General features: G+C 42.7%; 1 protein-coding gene across 1 annotated transcript in view; it reads left to right on the top strand.

Annotated features, from left to right (window-relative positions):
• Positions 1-12,276, top strand: part of LOC142250904 (H-2 class II histocompatibility antigen, E-S beta chain-like) — a 101,608-nt gene that overhangs the window by 19,122 nt on the left and 70,210 nt on the right. The window contains exon 2 of the mRNA XM_075323221.1: positions 5,591-5,866. Within this exon, the coding sequence (XP_075179336.1) occupies positions 5,591-5,866 (276 nt within the window). The remainder of the gene's footprint in view (positions 1-5,590; positions 5,867-12,276) is intronic.

Here is a 12,276-nt window from a genome sequence, read left to right as displayed (position 1 = left end):
CTTTCTCAAGGCACTGTATATATACTGTGTGCTAAAAAAAATAAAGGGAACACTAGAATACCACATGTGCTGTTTAAGTGTTCCCTTTATTTTTTTGCACAGTATATACTTTATATATGTAAAATGTAAGAAAATTGTTATTTTATTCTATAAACTACTTACAACATGACAACATGTCTCCGAATTTCCAAGCAATAAATGTTGTATTTATCTTCTGAAATACTAGTTTATAGAATAAAAAATCAATTTATATTTTACTCAAAAATATACCTATAAAGAGAAAAATCAGAAAAACGGAAAATTTTGCAGTGGTCTCTTAATTTTTGTCAGAGCTGTATATATACTCTGTGTGTGTGTGTGTGTGTATATATATATATATATATATATATATATATATATATATATATATATATAAAGTACACAAGATATACATTCTATATAAATAAAAATAAATGAATAATTTAAAAAAATTACATATTGATTCTTAGCGCAGATAAAGCAGACAGCTTGGGGCTGCCAGCCCCCATCTGCATGGCTTTGCCTTGGCTAGCAATCAAAATACAAGGAAGCCCATTATTTTTTTTTTTATTATTTAAAAAAAATAATTACAAAAAAAATGTATGGGCTCCCGTCGTATTTGATCGCCAGTCAGGTAAAGCCAGGCAGCTGGCGACTTGGATTCTCGGCAGCCCGCAGCCACCACTGGAAATGGCGCATTGTTTCTTAGCGCCATTTCCAGGCGCGTTACCTGACTCATCCAGCGGCCCTGGTGCCAGTTGACACGCTGGGTAATAAAGGGGTTAATACCAGCTTTGTATTCTCAGATGGTACTAAGCCCGAAATTCATGGTGTCATGCCAAATTAGACATGGCCACCATGAATTTCTAGTAAACAGTAGAAAAAAACAACACATAGAAATTTTTTTTTATTACAAATAAAACAAAAAAAAATTTAGAGACTCCATCTTTATTACATAAGCAATCCTAAGTCCGATGTAATCCACAAGGACAGCAGTCAGCTTCATCACTATGTACAGACACAGTCTATACAAAGTGAGAAGCAGAGAGAACCATGTCAGCTCTACTACATCGCTCTGTACAGAGCGAGAAGCAGGCTGACAGTGAGGGGCTGATTGCACTTGCGTCTCACATTGCCTCACCCCCGCACCTGACGCTCTTAGAACAGGAGCGCTTCACCTGCATGGAAACACAAGCGGATGACCCGCTGCTGTCGGGAGATTGCGCGCTGTGATGTGATGCGACACTTGCTCAGTGACAGTGAAAGTTCAGTTACAAGGACCTTTGATGACATCATAGTTATGTGACAGGTCTGTAGCCAATGCGGTAATACAACATCCACACCTGACTGGTCACATGGCTATGACATCATGGATGGTCATTTTAGTCAGCGGTGGTTACCGGAAAAGTACAGCAATTATCGGGCGTGGAAGCAGAAGTGGCCGGGAGACAGAGTCTGCAGGACACGTCACTGGACCTATAAGTATGATCATAATGTTTTTTAATAATGTGCTTTTTTTTCACAGCCCCTGGACCTGATCTGGACCCGATCTGTAACACGAGCTTCCCAGCAAAGCTCGTGATCGGGACCGTGTACACGATCATTATCTGATCGGTACGATCCCCGATCTTTACAGATCGGGATCGCCCATCACTACTGAACACGTCTCCAATTTTCTAAGTAAATGAGATTTCTAAAGATGCTATTGAGATGAATTTCCCACCAGATGTCACTAACAACCCATCCAATCCACACAGGTAAAAAAAAAAATCCATAGATGTCCATAAATTAGGTTATATGTACCGTATTTTTCGGACTATAAGACGCACCGGACTATAAGACGCACCCTGGTTTTAGAGGAGGAAAATAGGAAAATAAAATTTTAAGCAAAAAATGTGGTCATGACACACTGTCATGGGGCGAGTATCTGCTGCTGACACTGTTATGGGGGTAATGTCCCCAAATTCTCTACTAAGGTGCCGCATCCTGGTAATGATCCTCCCTGCCTGGTATATACAGTATATGTCCCTCATCCTGCTATATACCGTAATCCTGCCATATGGCCACATCCTGCTATATAACCCATCATGGCATATGGCCCCATCTGGTTCATAATATGCCCCCATCTGGTTCATAATATGCCCCCATCCTGCTCATAATATGCCCCCATCCGGCTCATAATATGCCCCCATCCGGCTCATAATATGCCCCCATCCGGCTCATAATATGCCCCCATCCGGCTCATAATATGCCCCCATCCGGTTCATCATATGCCCCCATCTGGTTCATCATATGCCCCCATCTGGCTCATAATATGCCCCCATCCTGGTGTATGGCCGCATCCTGTGGCACATAAAAAAAATAAACGTTCATACTCACCTCACTTTACCTCACTCCCTGCAGCATCGCTCGTCCTCCCGTCTGTGTCAGCGGCAGCGCCGCTGATTGGAGCCGTCCCCATTACCCTGCTGGATCGCGATCATCTCCTGTGTCTGTGCCAGTGTCCCGGCGGCTGCGTGTGGACACGTGCGCACAGCGATGACGTCATCGCTGTGCGCGCCGCTTGTCTCCACTCAGCCTCTGGCACAAACACAGGAGATGATCTCGATCCAGCAGGGTAACGGGGACGGCTCCAATCAGCGGCGCTGCCACTGACACAGACGGGAGGACGAGCGATGCTGCAGGGGAACGGTGAGTACTGTACACTGATTCACTGCTCCCCGCGCTGATGATTATGCACGGGGTGCAGTGAATACAGCCGCACATGATCACTCCAGGCCGTAGTTGCCAGGGGTGATCATGCGAGCCGGCTGTTTATCCCCCGCCCACCTGTCAGCGCCGGCTTCAGCGCTGAGGGATGATGGGCGGGGGATGGGCGTGCATATTAAATGAGCGGGTCCACGTGGTCACGGCAGGCTGCTACAGCCTGCTCGTGCCCCCGATGACCCGCTCCACCGCAGCACCCACATTCCCCGCAGCCACATTCAGACCATAAGACGCACCCCCCACTTTCCCCCAACATTTGGGGGAAAAAAAGTGCGTCTTATGGTCCGAAAAATACGGTAATAAGGAGAACTAACACAGGGAAAACGTATTTAACACATGCGGAAAGAGAGGTGAAAAAAGCCATGGAGAGTCCTGACACCAGCTGAAATCTATCAGTAATTACAAATCAATCCTGCCACTTAATGAAAAATAATATCATCTGCTTCAACTAATGGCCCATGAAAAGGTGTCTCATTACCAAGGTGCCACACAAGAAACATGTCATGATGGGTAAAACCAGTGAGCTAGCTCGAGACTTTTGCAACATTATTGTTGTAAAACATACTGACGACATTGGTTACAGAATTATAAACTACTGAATGTTCCAGTGAGCACTATTGGGGCCACAATCTGTAAGGAGAAAGAACATAATTTCACAATAAACCAGCCACAACCAGGTGCTCTCAGCAAGATTTCAGACAGAGGAGTGAAAAGAATTATCAGAAGAACTGTCCAAGAGCCCAGGAAACACCTGTGGAGAGTTAGAGAAAAAGCTGGAATCAGCAGGTACAATGGTTTAAAAGAAAGCAATAAGTAATACACTCCCCCTCCATTGTCTGTATGCACGCTCCTGTATACACGCTCTCCAAGCAAGACTCCATTGCTGAACAAAAAGTAGGTTCAAGTTCGTTTAAAGTTTCCTCAACAACATTTACACAAATCTGTGAAATACTGGGAGAATATACAGTGCCTTGCGAAAGTATTCGGCCCCCTTGATTTTTTCAACCTTTTCCCACATGTCAGACTTCAAACATAAAGATAAAAATTTAAATGTTATGGTGAAGAATCAACAAAAAGTGAGACACAATTGTAAAGTTGAACGAAATTTATTGTTTATTTTAAACTTTTTTTAGGCGTCTATGAGATAGCTGCATCACAAACCTGTAAATGAAAGTAAATAAATACAGACACAAAAAAAATTCTTTATTTGTAATAAAATACAAAAACTCACCCTCCTTCACCACTTTATTAACCTTAAACACCCCTCCAGGTCCGGCGTGATCCACATGAGGTCCCACGCCGCTTCAGCTCTGCTACATCTCACAGCAAGCGACCATAGAGCACGACCACCGGCTGTGAGTGTAGCCTATAACTGAGCTGTGATGAGCAATGACTGCTGGCAGACGGTGTCACAGGCTGGGGACGTGTCTGACTGCAACCAATCACAGATGACATGATGGCCGATGGGCGGTGAAAGCACAGAGAGCTGTGTGTATGTGTTTAGCCTATTGTGCAGTATAGGAATTGAATGCGCAACCCGGAAGCAGTTTGCTGTCATGATACTGAGCCACTGTAAGCATGAAACTCTCACTTAATTCTTGTATTTTGTTATTTTTCCTTTAATTTCCCCAGTGCCGGATCTAGTTGTGCAGTCTGGAATCCCGGGCCCAGGTCCGGCACTCGGGCATCTTTGAAACCGCGCGGATCCGGACCTTTACAGTCTGGATCTACTCAGCCCTACCCAGAAGTAAAGCCGCAACATTCTCCCTACAATACTTTGCTCTGCCCAATGGTGATGGTGATTGTATTAAGAGAATCAAGACCTTAGACACCAATCTGACCGGAGCTCTTTTTTTGTACCATGCACAAGAGTTTGGGAAAAACATATGGGCAGCACAGTGGCTCAGTGGTTAGCACTGCAGTCTTGCAGTTCTGGGGTCCTGGGTTCAAATCCCATCAAGGACACCATCTGCAAGGAGTTTGTATGTTCTCCCCGTGTTTGTGTGGGTTTCCTCCGGGTTCTCCAGTTTCCTCCCACACTCCAAAGACATACAGATAGGGTCATTGTGAGCCCCAATGGGGACAGGGTTGTATGTAAAGTGCTGTGTAATTATAGGAATGTAAAAGAAGCCTTAAAGGTTGCGGCTGTACTTTATATTGGTAAAATCTGATGACAGATTCCCTTTAAGGATGGGCCACTACTCCTGTGTGCTTGCCCCCCCAGGCCAAAATTAGCCAGCCAGCTTTTGGCTGTGTGGACCCAAAATGGAATAAAATCTACAGCTTGACCTCCAAAAAAACAATTCAATAAAAAAAAAAATGTGGTTCTCAGAATATGGCAACTGATTTATTTTTTATTCTTTTTGGTTTGTATTACTTTAAATGTACTGATTTGGAAATACATTTTAATTTTTACAACAAAGTGAACGTCATCAAAAACAAAACCCAACAAAAAATGGCAAAATGTATTTCCATGAAAGTGAAAAACTTAATAATGGCTGCTTGTAATGGTAGACACCTTCAAAATACACAAAAATATTATAACCTATATTTATGGTAAGTAACGTTTAAACTATTGAACCAAGTATCACATCAACCTCTGATCAAAATCCTTTCTGGCCAGCAGAGGGCGCTCCTCAGTGCCGGCTCCTCACACCTCTTCCCTTCCCACAGCTGACTTTCGCCTGTGTTTTCCGTTGTGGATCAGTGTGGTATCCAGGTGTGAATAATCTCTCCTGATTCCTCCTGTGGAGCTTGTGCTGCGCGGGGTGATCTCATCTGATCACAATTCTCCTCTCATTCACAGATGTCAGAGATTTCGTAGTGGGAACGACTGGTGAGTGTCACTATCTGAACGGGACGCAGCGGGTGCGGCTTCTGGACAGATATTTCTACAATCAGGAGGAGCAGCTGTACTTTGACAGCGATAAAGGGAAATTCATCGCGAAGACAGAGTTCGGGAAACCTGATGCAGATTACTGGAACAGTCAGAAGGAAATCATAGAACAGAGGAAGCACGCGGTGGAGACATTCTGTATACACGACTATGACATCATACACAGTGTGACTGCTGACCGGAGAGGTGAGACTGTATATAGTGTATTATCCAGCACATATTACATGGAGGATATAATAATATACACAGTATCACTGGTGACCGGAGAGGTGAGACTGTATATAGTGTATTATCCAGCACATATTACATGGAGGATATAATAATATACACAGTATCACTGCTGACCGGAGAGGTGAGACTGTATATAGTGTATTATCCAGCACATATTACATGGAGGATATAATAATATACACAGTATCACTGGTGACCGGAGAGGTGAGACTGTATATAGTGTATTATCCAGCACATATTACATGGAGGATATAATAATATACACAGTATCACTGCTGACCGGAGAGGTGAGACTGTATATAGTGTATTATCCAGCACATATTACATGGAGGATATAATAATATACACAGTATCACTGGTGACCGGAGAGGTGAGACTGTATATAGTGTATTATCCAGCACATATTACATGGAGGATATAATAATATACACAGTATCACTGGTGACCGGGGGTGAGACCCTGTATATAGTGTATTATACAGCACATATTACATGGAGGATATAATAATATACACAGTATCACTGGTGACCGGGGGTGAGACCCTGTATATAGTGTATTATCCAGCACATATTACATGGAGGATATAATAATATACACAGTATCACTGGTGACCGGGGGTGAGACCCTGTATATAGTGTATTATCCAGCACATATTACATGACGATGCTGAAGTTGGTTTCTTATTCGTCCAGTTTCTTATTGGGCAATTTAGTTTTTTCAGTTTTTTATGCAATTAACAACAAAAATAACACATGACAATAATAAAATACAATGCACTGATGTGCCCTAATATAAATACACTCAAAATCAGCTGCAAAAATTATAAAACTGGCATAAAAATGGGCATCAAAGTGGGCACCAAAGTATGTTAGTGAAAGGGTTAAATGGCTTTGGGCCACTGATCTAACACCAGAATTGCCTATCTAGTGATGCCTCTAATCAAACTCAAGTGACTCCAGCCTGGCCCAAAGGGGTTCTGGGCATCAGAACTGGCATCAAAGTGGGCACACAGCCAATTTTCACAGATTTGAATAAGTAACTGTTTTTTTTGAGGGGTTAAATGGCTTTGGGCCACTGATCTCACACCACATTTACATACCTAGTGATGCCACACATCAAATTCAGATCACTCCAGCCTGGCCCAAACAGGTTCTGGGCATCAGAACTGGCATCAAAGTGGGCAAAAACCCAGTTTTCACAGATTTGAATAAGTAACTGATGTTTTTGAGGGGTTAAATGGCTTTGGGCCACTGATCTCACACCACATTTACATACCTAGTGATGCCACACATCAAATTCAGATCACTACAGCCTGGCCCAAACAGGTTCTGGGCATCAGAACTGGCATCAAAGTGGGCACACAGCCAATTTTCACAGATTTGAATAAGTAACTGTTTTTTTTGAGGGGTTAAATGGCTTTGGGCCACTGATCTCACAAAAGATTTACATACCTAGTGATGACACACATCAAATTCAGATCACTCCAGCCTGGCCCAAACAGGTTCTGGGCATCAGAACTGGCATCAAAGTGGGCAAAAACCCAGTTTTCACAGATTTGAATAAGTAACTGATGTTTTTGAGGGGTTAAATGGCTTTGGGCCACTGATCTCACACCCCATTTACATACCTAGTGATGCCACACATCAAATTCAGATCACTCCAGCCTGGCCCAAACAGGTTCTGGGCATCAGAACTGGCATCAAAGTGGGCACACAGCCAATTTTCACAGATTTGAATAAGTAACTGGTGTTTTTGAGGGGTTAAATGGCTTTGGGCCACTGATCTCACAAAACATTTACATACCTAGTGATGCCACACATCAAATTCAGATCACTGCAGCCTGGCCCAAACAGGTTCTGGGCATCAGAATTGGCATCAAAGTGGGCACACAGCCAATTTTCACAGATTTGAATAAGTAACTGGTGTTTTTGAGGGGTTAAATGGCTTTGGGCCACTGATCTCACACCACATTTACATACCTAGTGATGACACACATCAAATTCAGATCACTCCAGCCTGGCCCAAACAGGTTCTGGGCATCAGAACTGGCATCAAAGTGGGCAAAAACCCAGTTTTCACAGATTTGAATAAGTAACTGATGTTTTTGAGGGGTTAAATGGCTTTGGGCCACTGATCTCACAAAAGATTTACATACCTAGTGATGCCTCAAATCAAATTCAGATCACTCCAGCCTGGCCCAAACAGGTTCTGGGCATCAGAACTGGCATCAAAGTGGGCAAAAACCCAGTTTTCACAGATTTGAATAAGTAACTGGTGTTTTTGAGGGGTTAAATGGCTTTGGGCCACTGATCTCACACCACATTTACATACCTAGTGATGACATACATCAAATTCAGATCACTCCAGCCTGGCCCAAACAGGTTCTGGGCATTAGAACAGGCATCAAAGTGGGCAAAAACCCAGTTTTCACAGATTTGAATAAGTAACTGATGTTTTTGAGGTGTTAAATGGCTTTGGGGCACTGATCTCACACCACATTTACATACCTAGTGATGCCACACATCAAATTCAGATCACTCCAACCTGGCCCAAACAGGTTCTGGGCATCAGAACTGGCATCAAAGTGGGCAAAAACCCAGTTTTCACAGATTTGAATAAGTAACTGGTTTTTTTGAGGGGTTAAATGGCTTTGGGGCACTGATCTCACACCACATTTACATACCTAGTGATGACACACATCAAATTCAGATCACTCCAGCCTGGCCCAAACAGGTTCTGGGCATCAGAACTGGCATCAAAGTGGGCAAAAACCCAGTTTTCACAGATTTGAATAAGTAACTGGTTTTTTTGAGGGGTTAAATGGCTTTGGGCCACTGATCTCACACCACATTTACATACCTAGTGATGACACACATCAAATTCAAATCACTCCAGCCTGGCCCAAACAGGTTCTGGGCATCAGAACTGGCATCAAAGTGGGCAAAAACCCAGTTTTCACAGGTTTGAATAAGTAACTGATGTTTTTGAGGGGTTAAATGGCTTTGGGCCACTGATCTCACACCACATTTACATACCTAGTGATGCCACACATCAAATTCAGATCACTACAGCCTGGCCCAAACAGGTTCTGGGCATCAGAACTGGCATCAAAGTGGGCACACAGCCAATTTTCACATATTTGAATAAGTAACTGGTGTTTTTGAGGGGTTAAATGGCTTTGGGCCACTGATCTCACACCTGTTTGGGCCAGGCTGGAGTGATCTGAATTTGATGTGTGTCATCACTAGGTATGTAAATGTGGTGTGAGGTCAGTGGCCCAAAGCCATTTAACCCCTCAAAAACACTGGTTACTTATTCAAATCTGTGAAAACTGGGGTTTTGCCCACTTTGATGCCAGTTCTGATGCCCAGAACCTGTTTGGGCCAGGCTGGAGTGATCTGAATTTGATGTGTGGCATCACTAGGTATGTAAATGTGGTGTGAGATCAGTGGCCCAAAGCCATTTAACCCCTCAAAAACACCAGTTACTTATTGAAATCTGTAAAACTGGGGTTTTGCACACTTTGATGCCAGTTCTGATGCCCAGAACCTGTTTGGGCCAGGCTGTAGTGATCTGAATTTGATGTGTGGCATCACTAGGTATGTAAATGTGGTGTGAGATCAGTGGCCCAAAGCCATTTAACCCCTCAAAAACACCAGTTACTTATTCAAATCTGTGAAAATTGGCTGTGTGCCCACTTTGATGCCAGTTCTGATGCCCAGAACCCGTTTGGGCCAGGCTGGAGTGATCTGAATTTGGCATCACTAGGTATGTAAATGTGGTGTGAGATCAGTGGCCCAAAGCCATTTAACCCCTCAAAAACACCAGTTACTTATTCAAATCTGTGAAAACTGGGTTTTTGCCCACTTTGATGCCAGTTCTGATGCCCAGAACCTGTTTGGGCCAGGCTGGAGTGATCTGAATTTGATTTGTGGCATCACTAGGTATGTAAATGTTTTGTGAGATCAGTGGCCCAAAGCCATTTAACCCCTCAAAAACACCAGTTACTTATTCAAATCTGTGAAAATTGGCTGTGTGCCCACTTTGATGCCAGTTCTGATGCCCAGAACCTGTTTGGGCCAGGCTGCAGTGATCTGAATTTGATGTGTGGCATCACTAGGTATGTAAATGTGGTGTGAGATCAGTGGCCAAAGCCATTTAACCCCTCAAAAACACCAGTTACTTATTCAAATCTGTGAAAACTGGGTTTTTGCCCACTTTGATGCCAGTTCTGATGCCCAGAACCTGTTTGGGCCAGGCTGGAGTGATCTGAATTTGATTTGTGGCATCACTAGGTATGTAAATGTTTTGTGAGATCAGTGGCCCAAAGCCATTTAACCCCTCAAAAACACCAGTTACTTATTCAAATCTGTGAAAATTGGCTGTGTGCCCACTTTGATGCCAGTTCTGATGCCCAGAACCTGTTTGGGCCAGGCTGCAGTGATCTGAATTTGATGTGTGGCATCACTAGGTATGTAAATGTGGTGTGAGATCAGTGGCCCAAAGCCATTTAACCCCTCAAAAACATCAGTTACTTATTCAAATCTGTGAAAACTGGGTTTTTGCCCACTTTGATGCCAGTTCTGATGCCCAGAACCTGTTTGGGCCAGGCTGCAGTGATCTGAATTTGATGTGTGGCATCACTAGGTATGTAAATGTGGTGTGAGATCAGTGGCCCAAAGCCATTTAACCCCTCTAAAAAAACAGTTACTTATTCAAATCTGTGAAAATTGGCTGTGTGCCCACTTTGATGCCAGTTCTGATGCCCAGAACCCCTTTGGGCCAGGCTGGAGTCACTTGAGTTTGATTAGAGGCATCACTAGATATGCAATTCTGGTGTTAGATCAGTGGCCCAAAGCCATTTAACCGTTTCACTAACATACTTTGGTGCCCACTTTGATGCCCATTTTTATGCCAGTTTTATAATTTTTGCAGCTGATTTTGAGTGTATTTATATTAGGGCACATCAGTGCATTGTATTTTATTATTGTCATGTGTTATTTTTGTTGTTAAATGCATAAAAAACTGAAAAAACTAAATTGCCCAATAAGAAACTGACGAATAAGAAACCAACTTCAGCCCCGAATAAGAAACTGGACGAATAAGAAACCAACTTCAGCATCGTTATTACATGGAGGATATAATAATATACACAGTATCACTGGTGACCGGAGAGGTGAGACCCTGTATATAGTGTATTATACAGCACATATTACATGGAGGATATAATAATATACACAGTATCACTGGTGACCGGAGAGGTGAGACCCTGTATATAGTGTATTATACAGCACATATTACATGGAGGAGATATAATAATATACACAGTATCACTGGTGACCGGGGGTGAGACCCTGTATATAGTGTATTATACAGCACATATTACATGGAGGATATAATAATAATATGCACAGTATCACTGGTGACCGGAGAGGTGAGACCCTGTATATAGTGTATTATACAGCACATATTACATGGAGGATATAATAATATACACAGTATCACTGGTGACCGGAGAGGTGAGACCCTGTATATAGTGTATTATACAGCACATATTGCATGGAGGAGATATAATAATTTACACAGTATCACTGGTGACCGGAGAGGTGAGACCCTGTATATAGTGTATTATACAGCACATATTACATGGAGGATATAATAATATACACAGTATCACTGGTGACTGGAGAGGTGAGACTGTATATAGTGTATTATACAGCACATATTACATGGAGGATATAATAATAATATACACAGTATCACTGGTGACTGGAGAGGTAAGACTGTATATAGTGTATTATACAGCACATATTACATGGAGGATATAATAATATACACAGTATCACTGGTGACCGGAGAGGTGAGATCCTGTATATAGTGTATTATACAGCACATATTACATGGAGGAGATATAATAATAATATACACGGTATCACTGCTGACCGGGGGTGAGACCCTGTATATAGTGTATTATACAGCACATATTACATGGAGGATATAATAATATACACAGTATCACTGGTGATCGGGGGTGAGACCCTGTATATAGTGTATTATACAGCACATATTACATGGAGGATATAATAATATACACAGTATCACTGGTGACCGGGGGAGAGACCCTGTATATAGTGTATTATACAGCACATATTACATGGAGGATATAATAATATACACAGTATCACTGGTGACCGGAGAGGTGAGACCCTGTATATAGTGTATTATACAGCACATATTGCATGGAGGAGATATAATAATTTACACAGTATCACTGGTGACCGGAGAGGTGAGACCCTGTATATAGTGTATTATACAGCACATATTACATGGAGGATATAATAATATACACAGTATCACTGGTGACC

This window comes from Anomaloglossus baeobatrachus, chromosome 9 (assembly GCF_048569485.1).
Source record: "Anomaloglossus baeobatrachus isolate aAnoBae1 chromosome 9, aAnoBae1.hap1, whole genome shotgun sequence".
Lineage (NCBI taxonomy): Eukaryota > Metazoa > Chordata > Amphibia > Anura > Aromobatidae > Anomaloglossus > Anomaloglossus baeobatrachus.
The sequence above is the reverse complement of the archived record's forward strand: the minus strand, read 5'-3'. Positions and strand labels throughout refer to the sequence as shown.